This window comes from Pleurodeles waltl, chromosome 7, assembly GCF_031143425.1.
Source record: "Pleurodeles waltl isolate 20211129_DDA chromosome 7, aPleWal1.hap1.20221129, whole genome shotgun sequence".
In the NCBI taxonomy this organism is placed as follows: domain Eukaryota; kingdom Metazoa; phylum Chordata; class Amphibia; order Caudata; family Salamandridae; genus Pleurodeles; species Pleurodeles waltl.
This window is the reverse complement of record NC_090446.1, coordinates 548,879,544-548,895,800: the sequence shown is the minus strand read 5'-3', so window position 1 is coordinate 548,895,800 and position 16,257 is coordinate 548,879,544. Positions and strand designations below refer to the sequence as shown.

Here is a 16,257-nt window from a genome sequence, read left to right as displayed (position 1 = left end):
TCCCAAGACAGTTTCTGTCACACCTAGTGGCACTGGCCTTGCCACACTGGCTGCTTGTCCCCTTACAATGGATAAGTACAGGCAGACAGTTTCAATAAATGGTGTTGAGGCCTTGGCCTACAGGGACACAGGTGCCCGTTTCACTTTGGTGACTGAAAACCTAGTGCCTCCTGAACAACACATCATTGGACAACAGTATAAGATTATTGATGTCCATAACTCCACTAAGTTTCTTCCCTTAGCTATAATTCAGTTTAGTTGGGGTGGAGTTACTGGCCCTAAGCAGGTGGTGGTATCACCTAGCTTACCTGTAGACTGTCTCTTAGGTAATGACCTAGAGGCCTCAGGGTGGGCTGATGTAGAGTTTTATGCCCATGCAGCCATGCTGGGCATCCCTGAGGAATTGTTCCCTCTCATTTCAAGTGAAATGAAAAAGCAAAGGAGAGAAGGCCTGAAAACTCAGGATCCCTCTCCATCAACAGGTAAAAAGGGTATCACAGTATCCCCTAACCACCCTACCATTCAGGATACTATTCCTGTGGTGGGAGAAACCTCTCCTGGGGTGGCACCTGTTCCAAGGGAATCATCAGCTGGCAAAGCTGGACTCCCTGAGGTGGAAGTACCTCTCTGTGGGATAACTAACATTGGTGAGAAAAACAGCACCATTTTAGTTAACATGGAGCATCCCTCGAACCCTCCCAGAGAAACTTTAGTGCAGAAACCCTGCACTACCTCACAACACTTAGGACAGCATCCCTGCCCTAGTGTGGAGCTCATAGGACAGCATCCCTGCCCTGCTCCAACTAAAGAGAAACAGCATCCCTGTTCTCTCCTCCAGCCAGATGGACAAAGTTTTTGCCCAGCTATGGCTTTTCTGAGACAGCATCCCTGTCTGGCATTTCCATCACTACAAATAGGTTCAGTGGACAATTCCCACTGCTCTAAACTAAAACTTACTGATAGAAACTCTGAAAATACATCTTCACATTGTTGCTTAGCTAAAAAACTTCAAACAGGGTGGTTTACATCCCCACAGGGAAGTAACCATATAGTGGATGATAAAGGGAGTAACCAGTCTATTGCAGAGCTACTCTCTACTTATCACCACTTAGACAATAAAGTCTCAACTGGCCAAGGTTAGCCTTATTGTCCTTCGTTTGGGGGGGGGGTTGTGTGAGAAGGTAGCCTCTTTCTAGCCTTGTTACCCCCACTTTTGGCCTGTTTGTGAGTGTATGTCAGGGTGTTTGTCACTGTTTTCACTGTCTCACTGGGATCCTGATAGCCAGGCCTCAGTGCTCATAGTGAAAACACCATGTTTTCAGTATGGTTGTTATGTGTCACTGGGATCCTGCTAGTCAGGACCCCAGTGTTCATAGGTTTGTGGCCTATATGTATGTGTCACTGGGACCCTGTCACACAGGGCCCCAGTGCTCATAGGTGTGCATGTATATGTTCCCTGTGTGGTGCCTAACTGTCTCACTGAGGCTCTGCTAACCAGAACCTCAGTGGTTATGCTCTCTCATTACTTTCAAATTGTCACTAACAGGCTAGTGACCAATTTTACCAATTTACATTGGCTTACTGGAACACCCTTATAATTCCCTAGTATATGGTACTGAGGTACCCAGGGTATTGGGGTTCCAGGAGATCCCTATGGGCTGCAGCATTTCTTTTGCCACCCATAGGGAGCTCTGACAATTCTTACACAGGCCTGCCACTGCAGCCTGAGTGAAATAACGTCCACGTTATTTCACAGCCATTTTACACTGCACTTAAGTAACTTATAAGTCACCTATATGTCTAACCTTTACCTGGTAAAGGTTAGGTGCAAAGTTACTTAGTGTGAGGGCACCCTGGCACTAGCCAAGGTGGCCCCACATTGTTCAGAGCCAATTCCCTGAACTTTGTGAGTGTGGGGACACCATTACACGCGTGCACTACATATAGGTCACTACCTATATGTAGCTTCACCATGGTAACTCCGAATATGGCCATGTAACATGTCTATGATCATGGAATTGCCCCCTCTATACCATCCTGGCATAGTTGGCACAATCCCATGATCCCAGTGGTCTGTAGCACAGACCCTGGTACTGCCAAACTGCCCTTCCTGGGGTTTCACTGCAGCTGCTGCTGCTGCCAACCCCTCAGACAGGCAGCTGCCCTCCTGGGGTCCAGCCAGGCCTGGCCCAGGATGGCAGAACAAAGAACTTCCTCTGAGAGAGGGTGTGACACCCTCTCCCTTTGGAAAATGGTGTGAAGGCAGGGGAGGAGTAGCCTCCCCCAGCCTCTGGAAATGCTTTGTTGGGCACAGAGGTGCCCAATTCTGCATAAGCCAGTCTACACCGGTTCAGGGACCCCTTAGCCCCTGCTCTGGCGCGAAACTGGACAAAGGAAAGGGGAGTGACCACTCCCCTGACCTGCACCTCCCCTGGGAGGTGTCCAGAGCTCCTCCAGTGTGCTCCAGACCTCTGCCATCTTGGAAACAGAGGTGCTGCTGGCACACTGGACTGCTCTGAGTGGCCAGTGCCACCAGGTGACGTCAGAGACTCCTGCTGATAGGCTCCTTCAGGTGTTAGTAGCCTTTCCTCTCTCCTAGGTAGCCAAACCCTCTTTTCTGGCTATTTAGGGTCTCTGTCTCTGGGGAAACTTTAGATAACGAATGCAAGAGCTCATCCGAGTTCCTCTGCATCTCTCTCTTCACCTTCTGATAAGGAATCGACTGCTGACTGCGCTGGAAGCCTGCAAACCTGCAACATAGTAGCAAAGACGACTACTGCAACTCTGTAACGCTGATCCTGCCGCCTTCTCGACTGTTTTCCTGCTTGTGCATGCTGTGGGGGTAGCCTGCCTCCTCTCTGCACCAGAAGCTCCGAAGAAATCTCCCGTGGGTCGACGGAATCTTCCCCCTGCAACCGCAGGCACCAAAAAGCTGCATTACAAGTCCCTTGGGTCTCCTCTCAGCACGACGAGCGAGGTCCCTTGAATCCAGCGACTCTGTCCAAGTGACCCCCACAGTCCAGTGACTCTTCAGTCCAAGTTTGGTGGAGGTAAGTCCTTGCCTCACCTCGCTGGGCTGCATTGCTGGGAACCGCGACTTTGCAGCTACTCCGGCCCCTGTGCACTTCCGGCGGAAATCCTTTGTGCACAGCCAAGCCTGGGTCCACGGCACTCTAACCTGCATTGCACGACTTTCTAAGTTGGTCTCCGGCGACGTGGGACTCCTTTGTGCAACTTCGGCGAGCACCGTTTCAGGCATCCTCGTAGTGCCTGTTTTTGGCACTTCTCCAGGATCTACCTGCTTCAGTGAGGGCTCTTTGTCTTGCTCGACGTCCCCTCTCTCTTCAGGTCCAATTTGCGACCTCCTGGTCCCTCCTGGGCCCCAGCAGCGTCCAAAAACGTCAAACGCACGATTTGCGCCTAGCAAGGCTTGTTGGCGTCCTTCCGGCGGGAAAACACTTCTGCACGACTCTCCAAGGCGAGAGGGATCCATCCACCAAAGGGGAAGTCTCTAGCCCTTTTTGTTCCTGCAGAAACCTCAGCTTCTTCTGTCCAGTCGAAGCTTCTTTGCACCCGCAGCTGGCATTTCCTGGGCATCTGCCCATCTCCGACTTGCTTGTGACTTTTGGACTTGGTCCCCTTGTTCCACAGGTACCCTAGATTGGAAATCCACAGTTGTTGCATTGCTGGTTTGTGTCTCTCCTGCATTATTCCTCTAACACGACTATTTTGTCCTTAGGGGAACTTTAGTGCACTTTGCACTCACTTTTCAGGGTCTTGGGGAGGGTTATTTTTCTAACTCTCACTATTTTCTAATAGTCCCAGCGACCCTCTACAAGGTCACATAGGTTTGGGGTCCATTCGTGGTTCGCATTCCACTTTTGGAGTATATGGTTTGTGTTGCCCCTATCCCTATGTTTCCCCATTGCATCCTATTGTAACTATACATTGTTTGCACTGTTTTCTAAGACTATACTGCATATTTTTGCTATTGTGTATATATATCTTGTGTATATTTCCTATCCTCTCACTGAGGGTACACTCTAAGATACTTTGGCATATTGTCATAAAAATAAAGTACCTTTATTTTTAGTATAACTGTGTATTGTGTTTTCTTATGATATTGTGCATATGACACTAAGTGGTACTGTAGTAGCTTCACACGTCTCCTAGTTCAGCCTAAGCTGCTCTGCTAAGCTACCATTATCTATCAGCCTAAGCTGCTAGACACCCTATACACTAATAAGGGATAACTGGGCCTGGTGCAAGGTGCAAGTACCCCTTGGTACTCACTACAAGCCAGTCCAGCCTCCTACAGCGGCTTCTAGAACTAGACCACAGATTTCTAGTGCCATCATGCATGTGTCGAGTCTGTGACCTCAAAATAGGCAGTGGACTTCGAGAACATTTGGGGTTTCACAGCAATCACCTTTGGACAAGTCTTATGTGAAAGTCTTTGCCACACTTGTATTTATCAAATCAAATGTTATGTACTTCAAATCATCAATCCCCTGATTCCGAAAACTTCAGAAACTTCCAATATGGTCCCTTCTTCCCGAGAATGTCAGTTTTTTTCTGTTTGATAGTGTTGTCTTGGAGTCCAACCAACAGAAGGTACTGTTGTGCCCTCCTCCCTCTGTATAGTGGCTACTTCCTTTCTAGTTCCAAAATGGGATCATTAGTATCTATTGTAGTGGAATGGTTAAACCTTAGGGTGTGAACATTAGCCATCTATTCGTCTCTCAATGTTCCTCAAAAATGTCAGTGTAAAAGGTTTGTAGTGGGTCCCTTCTTTACGTCCTCACTTTTTATCTACCACTCCCTAATCTCCTACCTGAGATCAAGGTTCTGAGGGAGGACTGGGGCTAAGGAAAGGCATGGCTCTTTTTCCTGACGATGCTTGGTGAAGCCCACTACTCTGATACTACATTGGTATTCTACGTTTTATTCGCTGGGCCCAAGTTGCTAGTCTAATGCTGGTCACAAAACTCATCTGTGGCTCTGCTACACTCTAGCTCACTGGATCCACTCCCCCAGTTATTTCCTTGTGAGTTTACCACCATTCCTTCATCTGACATTTCAGGTCCACTATCCCGTCCCCTCAACTCCAATTCTTTCCAGCGCCTTCTTCTTCAATGCCAACTCCCTTATGTTCTTTCACCTCATGGGCTCTCATTCCAAATAATCCTTCTTTTATGCTGTTGTCTTTTATTTCATATCTAGATGACATGTGACTCTGAGCCCATGTTTCCCATGACTAAGGCGCAGGAAGTGACAAAAACAGACAGTACAAAACAATGAAATAGTTAAAATTAAAGCACACTAACAGGGGAACAGCACATACAATGCAACTAAATTAAAACAATAGGGTAGATAGAGAGTAAAATGATCAAACTAAAGTGAGGAGGGTGGGAAAACAGAACAGTAAGACAGATGTAGGGTAAGTTGAAAACTACCACACCTTAGACAGAAAAATAGCCGCTAGTATGTGTTACATAATTCGTGATTTTCCAGTACTTTTTAGCATGATGTGCATACATCAATTTTCTGACACTAGTCGCTGACAATTCATTTAGCAAAACGCATAAATCTACGTAATTTTTAGGGATGTTCTGGAAATTCCTTGAAAGACTACATACATTTTGCCAAGGGTTACTCATTACTTGCTAAGGATTTTTTATTTTATTTCATTCCATCCTTTGTACAGCCTTGCATTGTTCATTTTGCCCCCTCTCAATACCATTCGCCTTCCTCTTCTATTATCTTTATTCTCCTTTCCCTTCCTTTCTTATTTACCTTAGTACCGTTTCAAATGTTTTACATTTCACCATGTCCTCCATTAAACTCCTCCCTTTTTTCATTACTTGATAACAATTATGACATTTGAATAGGACAGTATATGCAGTGTATCTCTAAGCAATGTTATCTGCAAGGACTTGAGTGAATGGAAGAAGACACACGTCTTAGAATCTTAGAACGAGTTTCAACTTAAAGAAGGAAGGAATGCATCCTGTAACATTTCCAATAGAGTATTTTTTACACTCTTGCCTTCCTTATTCTTCCTGCTTCTCTTTTACCTTTTTTTCTTTCATGATGTTACTTGTGCTTCCTTCGTCTTCCTTCAATAATCGTGCTATTTTTACCAGCACTCTGAACAATTCAAGTCTCCTCAGATACTTAAATCACTACTCCACCCACAATCACATACACAAACAAGCCATCAATGAAGTCAAACATTCATTTACAGCCAAAAGTATTGCCTTTCATAATGCTTGCTTTGTGTACTAGATATTGCCTTCTTGTAAGATTTTCTCCTGCAGTGCCATAAGGGTCTTCATCTTGATCTTGAAAAAGAGCAAGATGTTGTGAATGCCCTCGATGATAATTTTATTGCTATATAAAAATCAGTTATGTTATTTATCAAAAGCATCCCACTGAGATGTTTCACCACAATTCCTACTGCCAGAAGACAGTGTAAAAGGGAGTTCACGTAGTAGAATTACAACAGTATTCATATAAGGAAATGAAGTACTTGCTCTAAAGAAATGGTGGTTCCCTAAAACAAAACACCATTGGTAGGAAGGAAAAATGTAGAGCAGGCTGTTTATTTTTTACATGTCTAGTGTGAATTGAATTATAACAATTCCTACGAATTTGAAACTACAATTTGTACAGGAAATTAGTAACTAGAATCAGGATTATTTAATTTTTCACACATATCACACATTTAGGGCCCAATTTTAAGTTTGGCAGACAGAGAGCTCCACCACAAACTTGGCGGAATAGCATGTCTGTCATCAGTCTGGTAGATTTTCATCTACCTGACAGCGGTGTAACTGTAGCTCTGCTGTGCAAACTTTACTCTGATAAGATGAGAAATCTGTTTTTATATGGTGTTTGTCACTACCAGGAAACGCTTGGTCGTCTGGAACAGAAAAAAAAGAAAAATTATCCCACACCTTGGGAGAAAGCTCCTAGAGTGTCAGGGATCATTAAGATTTTTTGTTTTTCATTAACAAACTCCCACTTTGGGAGTTTCTTTATGAAAAACAAACACTCTTAGGGCATAGCCATGCACCAAATTCGAAGTGCCTTCATCGAACCACCAAGACAGCTGTTCCTCAGAGGGCATGAAGATCACCCCTGGCCCCTAAATATGGTCATTAAGGTGGAAGAAGCAAAGTCCTCCACCACCATAGGGGACAGTTAGGTCCATATCAGGCCATTAGTCTGCCTTTCATGTGAATGAGCAATCTTTATGGAAAAGGATCATGACTGACCAAAATGTTCATTGCTCTTGTTCAAGAACTCAGCCTTCCGCCTCAGTAACTTGGAACACGTTTAAAAGTATGGAGGACAATCACCATCACACATCCCAAAGTATTTACCTTATTTTCTGAGTGGGGATACAGCACCCACAGTGGGTAATATCAGTGCTGGTGTACTGATTTCCTCATATTATCTCGTCATTCTGGCTTCTTTTCTATACATTATTTCATGATTTAAGCCAGGGGTATAGTTTCTGCAACGAATCCAGTTACAGTGCAAGTGGTGTTGCTTCATGGGTTAATAACGCTGATCACTCAGTATCCACTTGCATGGGAAAGTTTCCAAATTGTTGCAAGACCTATCTTCTGTTTTGGACTAGAGGAGTTTTCATGTGGTTTTACCACTGTCCTACATCACCTCCATCTTCAAAATTGTATTTAAGTCATCCATCATCGATTGGTTCCCAAACGCCCCTACTCAGCCGAAAGGCTTGTTCTCCCACTTATTTAGGTCTGACAGTAGCCAAGACCTTTGGATTGTACAAAAATTTTACTTATTATATACTAACTTAATAGGAGCTTACACCATCTGTCTTCGTCCATTGGTCTTTTGTTGTATGATTCAGATATTTCTCATGCCCACTACAGCATACGGCATGGGTCTGCTCAATGTATACATTCAGTAACTTAACTGTGAATGGCGACTTTCTGCTCCTTCACAAGAAACACATCTGCACGCACTATTAGTTTTTCATTTCTAGGGACCACTATAGCAATGTGTCCTTTTGAACTCCAAAATAATATTTTTGTTTATAGCCATTGCTTATTTTGGCGATGGCGGAGCAGAACCCCAACATTAAAGTTGCACACCAACATGACAAAACTAAATTGACAAAAGGCTGGAAGCCAACACCAGACTCGTTGACTTTATCAGTCCTTGTTATTTCTAGCGATTCTGCAGTTAGCACTTTGTTTCTGCCATATTTATTGATTTGTGTTGCTTTATTGCTCATTTTCCTCATTTAAAATGATCCACACGCATTGTAGCAGCAAATAAGCATGAATCATCACAACCAAAATAAAGTGTGCAGCTAAATAAGGGTCCCTTAGGTAAACCAGGAGAGCTGGATGTTTGCCAGATTTTCAACATAACCCTATGCCATGTGTAAAGAAATGGCTCCCTGTTGCAGTTACCCCCCACTTTTTGCCTGATACTGATGCTGACTTTACTGAGAAGTGTGCTGGGACCCTGCTAACCAGGCCCCAGCACCAGTGTTCTTTCACCTAAAATGTACTTTTGATTCCACAATTGGCACACCCTGGCATCCAGGTAAGTCCCTTGTAACTGGTACCCCTGGTACCAAGGGCCCTGATGCCAGGGAAGGTCTCTAAGGGCTGCAGTATATCTTATGCCACCCTGGGGACCCCTCACTCAGCACAGACACACTGCTTGCCAGCTTGTGTGTGCTGATGAGAACAAAACGAGTAAGTCGACATGGCACTCCCCTCAGGGTGCCATGCCAACCTCACACTGCCTATGCAGTATAGATAAGTCACCCCTCTAGTAGGCCTTACAGCCCTAAGGCAGGGTGCACTATACCATAGGTGAGGGCACCAGTGCATGAGCACTATGCCCCTACAGTGTCTAAGCAAAACCTTAGACATTGTAAGTGCAGGGTAGCCATAAGAGTATATGGTCTGGGAGTCTGTCAAAAACGAACTCCACAGCTCCATAATGGCTACACTGAACACTGGGAAGTTTGGTATCAAACTTCTCAGAATAATAAACCCACACTGATGCCAGTGTTGGATTTATTAAAAAATGCACACAGAGGGCATCTTAGAGATACCCCCTGTATTTTACCCAATTGTTCAGTGCAGGACTGACTGGTCTGTGCCAGCCTGCTGCTGTGAGACGAGTGTTTGACCTCATGCGGTGAGAGCCTTTGTGCTCTCTGAGGACAGAAACAAAGCCTGCTCTGGGTGGAGGTGCTTCACACCTCCCCCCTGCAGGAACTGTAACACCTAGCAGTGAGCTTCAAAGGCTCAAGCTTCGTGTTACAATGCCCCAGGGCACTCCAGCAAGTGGAGATGCCCGCCCCCTGGACACAGCCCCCACATTTGGCGGCAAGTCCAGGAGAAATAATGAGAATAACAAGGAGGAGTCACTGGCCAGTCAGGACAGCCCCTAAGGTGTCCTGAGCTGAGGTGACTCTGACTTTTAGAAATCCTCCATCTTGTAGAAGGAGGATTCCCCCAATAGGGATAGGAATGTGACCCCCTCCCCTTGGGAGGAGGCACAAAGAGGGTGTACCCACCCTCAGGGCTAGTAGCCATTGGCTACTAACCCCCCAGACCTAAACACGCCCTTAAAGTTAGTATTTAAGGGCTTCCCTGAACCTAAGAATTTAGATTCCTGAAACTACAAGAAGAAGAAGACTGCCGAGCTGAAAAACCCCTGCAGAGGAAGAACAGAAGACACCAACTGCTTTGGCCCCAGACTTACCGGCCTGTCTCCTGCCTTCCAAAGAACCCTGCTCCAGCAACGCTTTCCAAGGCACCAGCGACCTCTGAATCCTCTGAGGACTGCCCTGCTTCAAGAAAGACAAGAAACTCCCGAGGACAGCGGCACTGCTCCAAAAGAACTGCAACTTTGTTTCAAGGAGCAGACTTAAAGACCCCTGCAACTCCCCGCAAGAAGCGTGAGACTTGCAACACGGCACCCGGCGACCCCGACTCGACTGGTGGAGAACCAACACCTCAGGGAGGACCCTCCGGCGACTCCGAGACCGTGAGTAACCAAAGCTGTCCCCCCTAAGCTCCCACAGTGACGCCTGCAGAGGGAATCCCGAGGCTCCCCCTGACCGCGACTGCCTGAACTCCATTTCCCGACGGCTGGAAAAGACCCTGCACCCGCAGCCCCCAGCACCTAAAGGAACGGAACTCCTGTGCAGGAGTGACCCCCAGGAGGCCCTCTCCCTTGCCTAGGTGGTGGCTACCCCGAGGAGGCCCCCCCCTTGCCTGCCTGTGACGCTGAAGAGATCCCTTGATCTCTCATTGAAAACCATTGGAAACCCGACGCTTGTTTGCACACTGCACCCGGCCGCCCCCGCGCTGCTGAGGGTGTACTTTTTGTGCTGACTTGTGTCCCCCTCGGTGCCCTGCAAAACCCCCCTGGTCTGCCCTCCGAAGACGCGGGTACTTACCTGCTGGCAGACCGGAACTTGGGCACCCCCTTCTCTCCATTGAAGCCTATGCGTTTTGGGCACCTCTTTGACCTCTGCACCTGACCGGCCCTGAGCTGCTGGTGTGGTAACTTTGGGGTTGCTCTGAACCCCCAACGGTGGGCTACCTTGGACCCAAACCTGAGACTTTTAAGTGATTTACTTACCTGACAAAACTAACAAAAACTTACCTCCCCCAGGAACTGTGAAAATTGCACTGTGTCCACTTTTAAAACAGCTTATTGTGTTTTATGTGAAAAGTATACATGCTAATGTAATGATTCAAAGTTCCTAGAGTACCTACCTTCAATACCTTTCAAATGAGATATTACATGTAGAATTTGAACCTGTGGTTCTTAAAATAAACTAAGAAAATATATTTTTCTATAACAAAACCTATTGCCTGGATTTGTCTCTGAGTGTGTGTTCCTCATTTATTGCCTGTGTGTATGTACAACAAGTGCTTAACACTACTCCTTTGATAAGCCTACTGCTCGACCACACTACCACAAAATAGAGCATTAGTATTATCACTTTTTGCCACTATCTTACCTCTAAGGGGAACCCTTGGACTCTGTGCATACTATTCCTTACTTTGAAATAGTGCATACAGAGCCAACATTGTAGCAGCAAATAAGCATGAATCATCACAACCAAAATAAAGTGTGCAGCTAAATAAGGGTCCCTTAGGTAAACCAGGAGAGCTGAATGTTTGCCAGATTTTCAACATAACCCTATGCCATGTAAATAGTTTGCATTGACAAATAATTCTATATAATTGGATCGTATGAGGATATCCCAAAATTAAGTGTTAAACACCCATGGCCTCTCTTTATGTGATTCGGTCGTAGTACTCTCATTTCACTTTCATGCTAATCGTCCAGCATCTGAACCACAAAGCTTTATTCTACTCACAAACAGATCTCTGTGCATTGGTGTACTAGAAATGCAAAGAACAAATGTTAATATTTTCAGACAAAATAACACATCACTAAATACTGTTTCAACACGACTGCTGATAACCTCCTTTTCGTCTTTATACCAGAAACATAATACTATCTCAACAGCATATGTATTAACAAATGCCACAAGCACTTTGCAGTTCACACAACCAGTAGATTTGCAACCAGTACAGATTATTAGGAACCGACCTATGTAATAATCGATTGGTTCTTAAAAACCTGAATCATAATGGAAAATGAGACCTGATGAACATCTGAAAGCATCTTTTTTATTGCTTTTAATTGTTTTTTGTATTGTATTTTTATATTGTTGCTCTTTAAATATTTGTGATCCAAATGTGTTTTTTTTTTTTATTATTACTTGAATAAAGCTAATGATCTGAATGAAATTAAATGGATCGGAATCCAAACTAAACCATGACTGTTAATGGAGAAGGTCACAAATTGTGACTCATAATGGTTGAAGGAAATCACAATTACGGTGAGATTCTGTAGATCCCTGTGTCTGAGATTGCATTTCAATGAAGAAAACATGTTTTAAAAAAGATCACAACACATTAGGAAAATGGGGCTGCATTTGTTTTAATTGTTTAGGAGTTTTCAGTGGTCCCCTGGACCTCTCCTATTATTCAACATTTTTTTAAAACATTCACAGAGAGGAAGCGGCTCTAAGTAGACCCCTTCCCTTTTGAGAATGTATTACTACTTTCTTTGTGGTGTTGGTAAAATATCAATGTTTTGCAACTTGATTTCATTTGGAAAACATTGATACATAAGATGCTGATTCACTATTTGGAAGGAATGCCTACAACACACCCTTTTCAGATGGATTGGTATCCACATGGAATCTCATTTTAGGAGGCAGGAAAACTTTTCAGAGTCAGAAAACCCCTTTTGACTCCTAAAATGGGATTAGTACAAATGAAAATGCATTTTAACGGTCACAAACACCAAATTGGGGTGTGTGCGATTATAAAAATGTTTTGTTCCACTGGCTCAATGAGTTGTATTTGGGAAATTAGTGTTCTCTTACCGTATGAAGCTCTCTACCCCATTCTATGGCACTGCTGTTAATGATAAGTTTCTGTCCTTTCTGTGCATTAGCCTCATAGGTGCCCACTTTCAGAAACCTGCTACTGTCGTTTGAGGTCATCTGCCAGTTGATAAAATCCATCATTGGTGCAGCATCTCCATTTTTATCAAAAAATACCTCTTTCCCACCTGAGTTTTTTGTCCGGACATTCTTCAAGTAGTGCAGAAGCTGAAAGGAAAAATTGTCTCATCACTGTAATTGTCTGGCAAGGCTAGATACTATGCATTAACTTTGTTTATACAGAAGTCACAGCAAAAGAATCATCTTTCGAAATCTATATTGACGATTGTTAGAAATTGGGTTTTTGGTTGGCAGTCAGGTTACCCTCTGTCCAAGCAAGAACGCTCACTCTAGTCAGGGTAAGTCACACACAATCCAAAATTAGCCTGTGCCCACCCTCTGGTAGCTTGGCACGAGCAGTCAGGCTTAACTTAGAAGGCAATGTGTAAAGTATTTGTGCAATAAATCATACAATACCACAATATAGCACCACAAAAATACACCACACAGTGTTTAGAAAAATATATAATATTTATCAGGATAATTGTAGGTCAAAACGAATAAAGATGCAATGTGAAATTGTAGAGATATCACTGGAAAGTGATATAAAGTGTCTTAAGTCTTTAAAAAGCAAACAAAGGGGATCATTACGACCTCGGCGGTCTTGGAAAAAGACCGCCGAGGCCGCGGGAGACAGAATACCGCCATTGCCGGCGGTATTCCTGTCTCCCTATTATGACATTTCCGCTGGGCCAGCGGAAATGTCACATCAACATTGCAGCCGGCTCGTAATAGAGCCAGCGGCAATGCTGATGTGCAGCGGGTGCAGTAGCACCCGTCGCGCATGAAATGCGCGACGGGGCTATGCCTGGGGGCCCCTGCACTGCCTATGCCAAGTGCATGGGCAGTGCAGGGGCCCCCAGGGGCACCCCAAGTCCCTTTACCGCAAGCCTTTCAATGGCGGTGTTTACCGTCACAGACAGGCTGGCGGTCGGGGACTCATAATCCCCAAGGCAGCGGTGCTTGCACCGCTGCCCTGGGGATTATGACCGCCAGGCGGAATCCTGTCGGTATATTAGAGGGGCCGGCGGTATGGCCGTGGCAATTCCGCACACACGGACTTGCGTCGTTATTTTTCACGCGGGGAAGTCGGGCGTCGTTTTCCGGCACGCCGACAGTCTCTTTCTGTGGGTCGCGGGGATTACCAGATGTCCCGGGGTCTGTGCGTGGATTCTCCTGCTTGTTTTCCGGCTGCACGTCGTTCAGCGGGGCTGTGCGTCAAAGTTTCACTTTCACTGCAGGCGTCGCGTCGATTTCCCCTCTGGAAGTCAGGCGGCGTTGTCCTTGTGAGGCCGTGCGTCGAAGTTCCGGTCGCCCCGAAGGCGTTGCGTCGATCAGCGTCGATGTGTGACGATTTTCTCGCCGCGGAGCAAGCTCTGCATCGAAACTTTCAGTGCACGAAGAGTCCAAATGAAAAAGATAAGTCTTTTTGGTCCTGAGACTTCAGGGAACAGGAGGCAAGCTCTATCCAAGCCCTTGGAGAGCACTTTTACAGCCAGACAAGAGTTCAGCAAGGCAGCAGGGCAACAGCAAGGCAGCAGTCCTTTGGAGAAAGCAGTCAGGTGAGTCCTTTGGGCAGCCAGGCAGTCCTTCTTGGCAGGATGCAGGTTCTGGTTCAGGTTTCTTCTCCAGCAAGTGTCTGATGAGGTAGGGCAGAGGCCCTGTTTTATACCCAAATGTGCCTTTGAAGTGGGGGAGACTTCAAAGAGTGGCTAAGAAGTGCACCAGGTCCCCTTTCAGTTCAATCCTGTCTGCCAGGGTCCCAGTAGGGGGTGTGGCAGTCCTTTGTGTTAGAGCAGGCTCTCCACCCTCCCAGCCCAGGAAGACCCATTCAAAATGCAGATGTATGCAAGTGAGGCTGAGTACCCTGTGTTTGTGGTGTGTCTGAGTGAATGCACAAGGAGCTGTCAACCAAGCCCAGCCAGACGTGGATTGTAAGGCACAGAAAGATTTAAGTGCAAAGAAATGCTCACTTTCTAAAAGTGGCATTTCTAGAATACTAATATCAAATCCAACTTCACCAGTCAGCAGGATTTTGTATTACCATTCTGGCCATAATGACCTTCCTACTCCTTTCAGATCAGCAGCTACTACTTCAATACTGTATGAGGGCAGCCCCAATGTTAGCCTATGAAGGGAGCAGGCCTCACAGTAGTGCAAAAACAAATTTAGGAGTTTTACACTACCAGGACATGTAAAGTACACAGGTACATGTCCTGCCTTTTACCCACACAGCACCCTGCTCTAGGGGTTACCTAGGGCACACATTAGAGGTGACTTACATGTGGAGAAAGGGGAGGTTTAGGCTTGGCAAGTACTTTTAAATGCCAAGTCGAGGTGACAGTGAAACTGCACATACAGGCCTTGCAATGGCAGGGCTGGGACTAGGTAAAGGGGCTACTTAAGTGGGTGGCACAACCACTGCTGCAGGCCCACTAGTAGCATTTAATCTACAGGCCCTAGGCACATATAGTGCACATTACTAGGGACTTATAAGTAAATTAAATAGTCCAATCAGGTATGATCCAAGGTTACCATGTTTAAAAGGGAGAGAGCATCTGCACTTTAGCACTGGTTAGCAGTGGTAAAGTGCGCAGAGTCTAAAAGCCAGCAAAATAGAGTTCAAAAAGTGGAGGGAGGCAGGCAAAAAGTTAGGGGTGACCACCCTAAGGCATGTCAGGTCTAACATGTATCCCCCCCAGCTGAAAGTGGGGAGAGCTATCCGACCTCCTGGGAGCTCTCATCGCTAAGGCGGAAGTATCTGGAGAGACCATCAGCATTGGCGTGGTCAACGCCTGGGCGATGCTCCACCGTAAAGTCCATCCCCTGTAGGGAAATGGACCACCTCAAGAGTTTTGGATTCTCACCCCTCATCTGCATGAGCCATCTGAGGGGCCTGTGGTCTGTCTGAACCTGGAAGTGAGTCACAAACAGGTAGGGTCTTAGCTTCTTCAGTGCCCAGACCACAGCAAATGCTTCTCTCTCAATAGCACTCCACCTTTGTTCCCGTGGTAATAGTCTTCTGCTAATGAAGACTACTGGTTGGTCTGAGCCCTCCTCATTTAGCTGTGCTAGAACAGCCCCTATGCCATGCTCTGAAGCGTCTGTCTGCACAATAAATTCCTGGGAGTAGTCAGGGGCCTTGAGCACGGGGCCGTGCACATGGCTTCCTTCAGAGAATCAAAGGCTTTCTGACAGGCCTCTGTCCAATTCACCAACCTAGGTTGTTTCTTGGAAGTGAGTTCTGTCAAGGGGGACACAATGGTACCATAGCCCTTGACGAATCTGCGGTAGTATCCAGTGAGGCCCAAAAAGGCTCTCACCTCAGTCTATGTTCTAGGTGGTTGCCAGGCCTTGATAGTTTCAATCTTGGCCTGAGTGGCTGCACCTTGCCACCACCTACTAGGTGTCCCAAGTACACCACGGAACCCTGCCTAATCTGGCACTTACTAGCCTTGATAGTCAGGCCTGCCTGTTGCAGAGCCTGAAGCACCTCCTTGAGGTGGAGCAGGTGTTCCTCCCAGCTGGAACTGTAGACAGCTATGCCGTCCAGGTAAGCTGCACAGAAGGCATCTTTACCAGCTAGGACCCCGTCAACCAACCGTTGGAAGGTAGCGGGCATTTTTCAGCCCAAATGGCATCACCCGGAA

General features: G+C 46.0%; 1 protein-coding gene across 1 annotated transcript in view; it reads right to left on the bottom strand.

Moving 5' to 3' along the window:
- Window positions 1-16,257, bottom strand: part of LOC138246922 (extracellular calcium-sensing receptor-like) — a 287,015-nt gene that overhangs the window by 167,472 nt on the left and 103,286 nt on the right. The window contains exon 3 of the mRNA XM_069201669.1: window positions 12,488-12,715. Within this exon, the coding sequence (XP_069057770.1) occupies window positions 12,488-12,715 (228 nt within the window). The remainder of the gene's footprint in view (window positions 1-12,487; window positions 12,716-16,257) is intronic.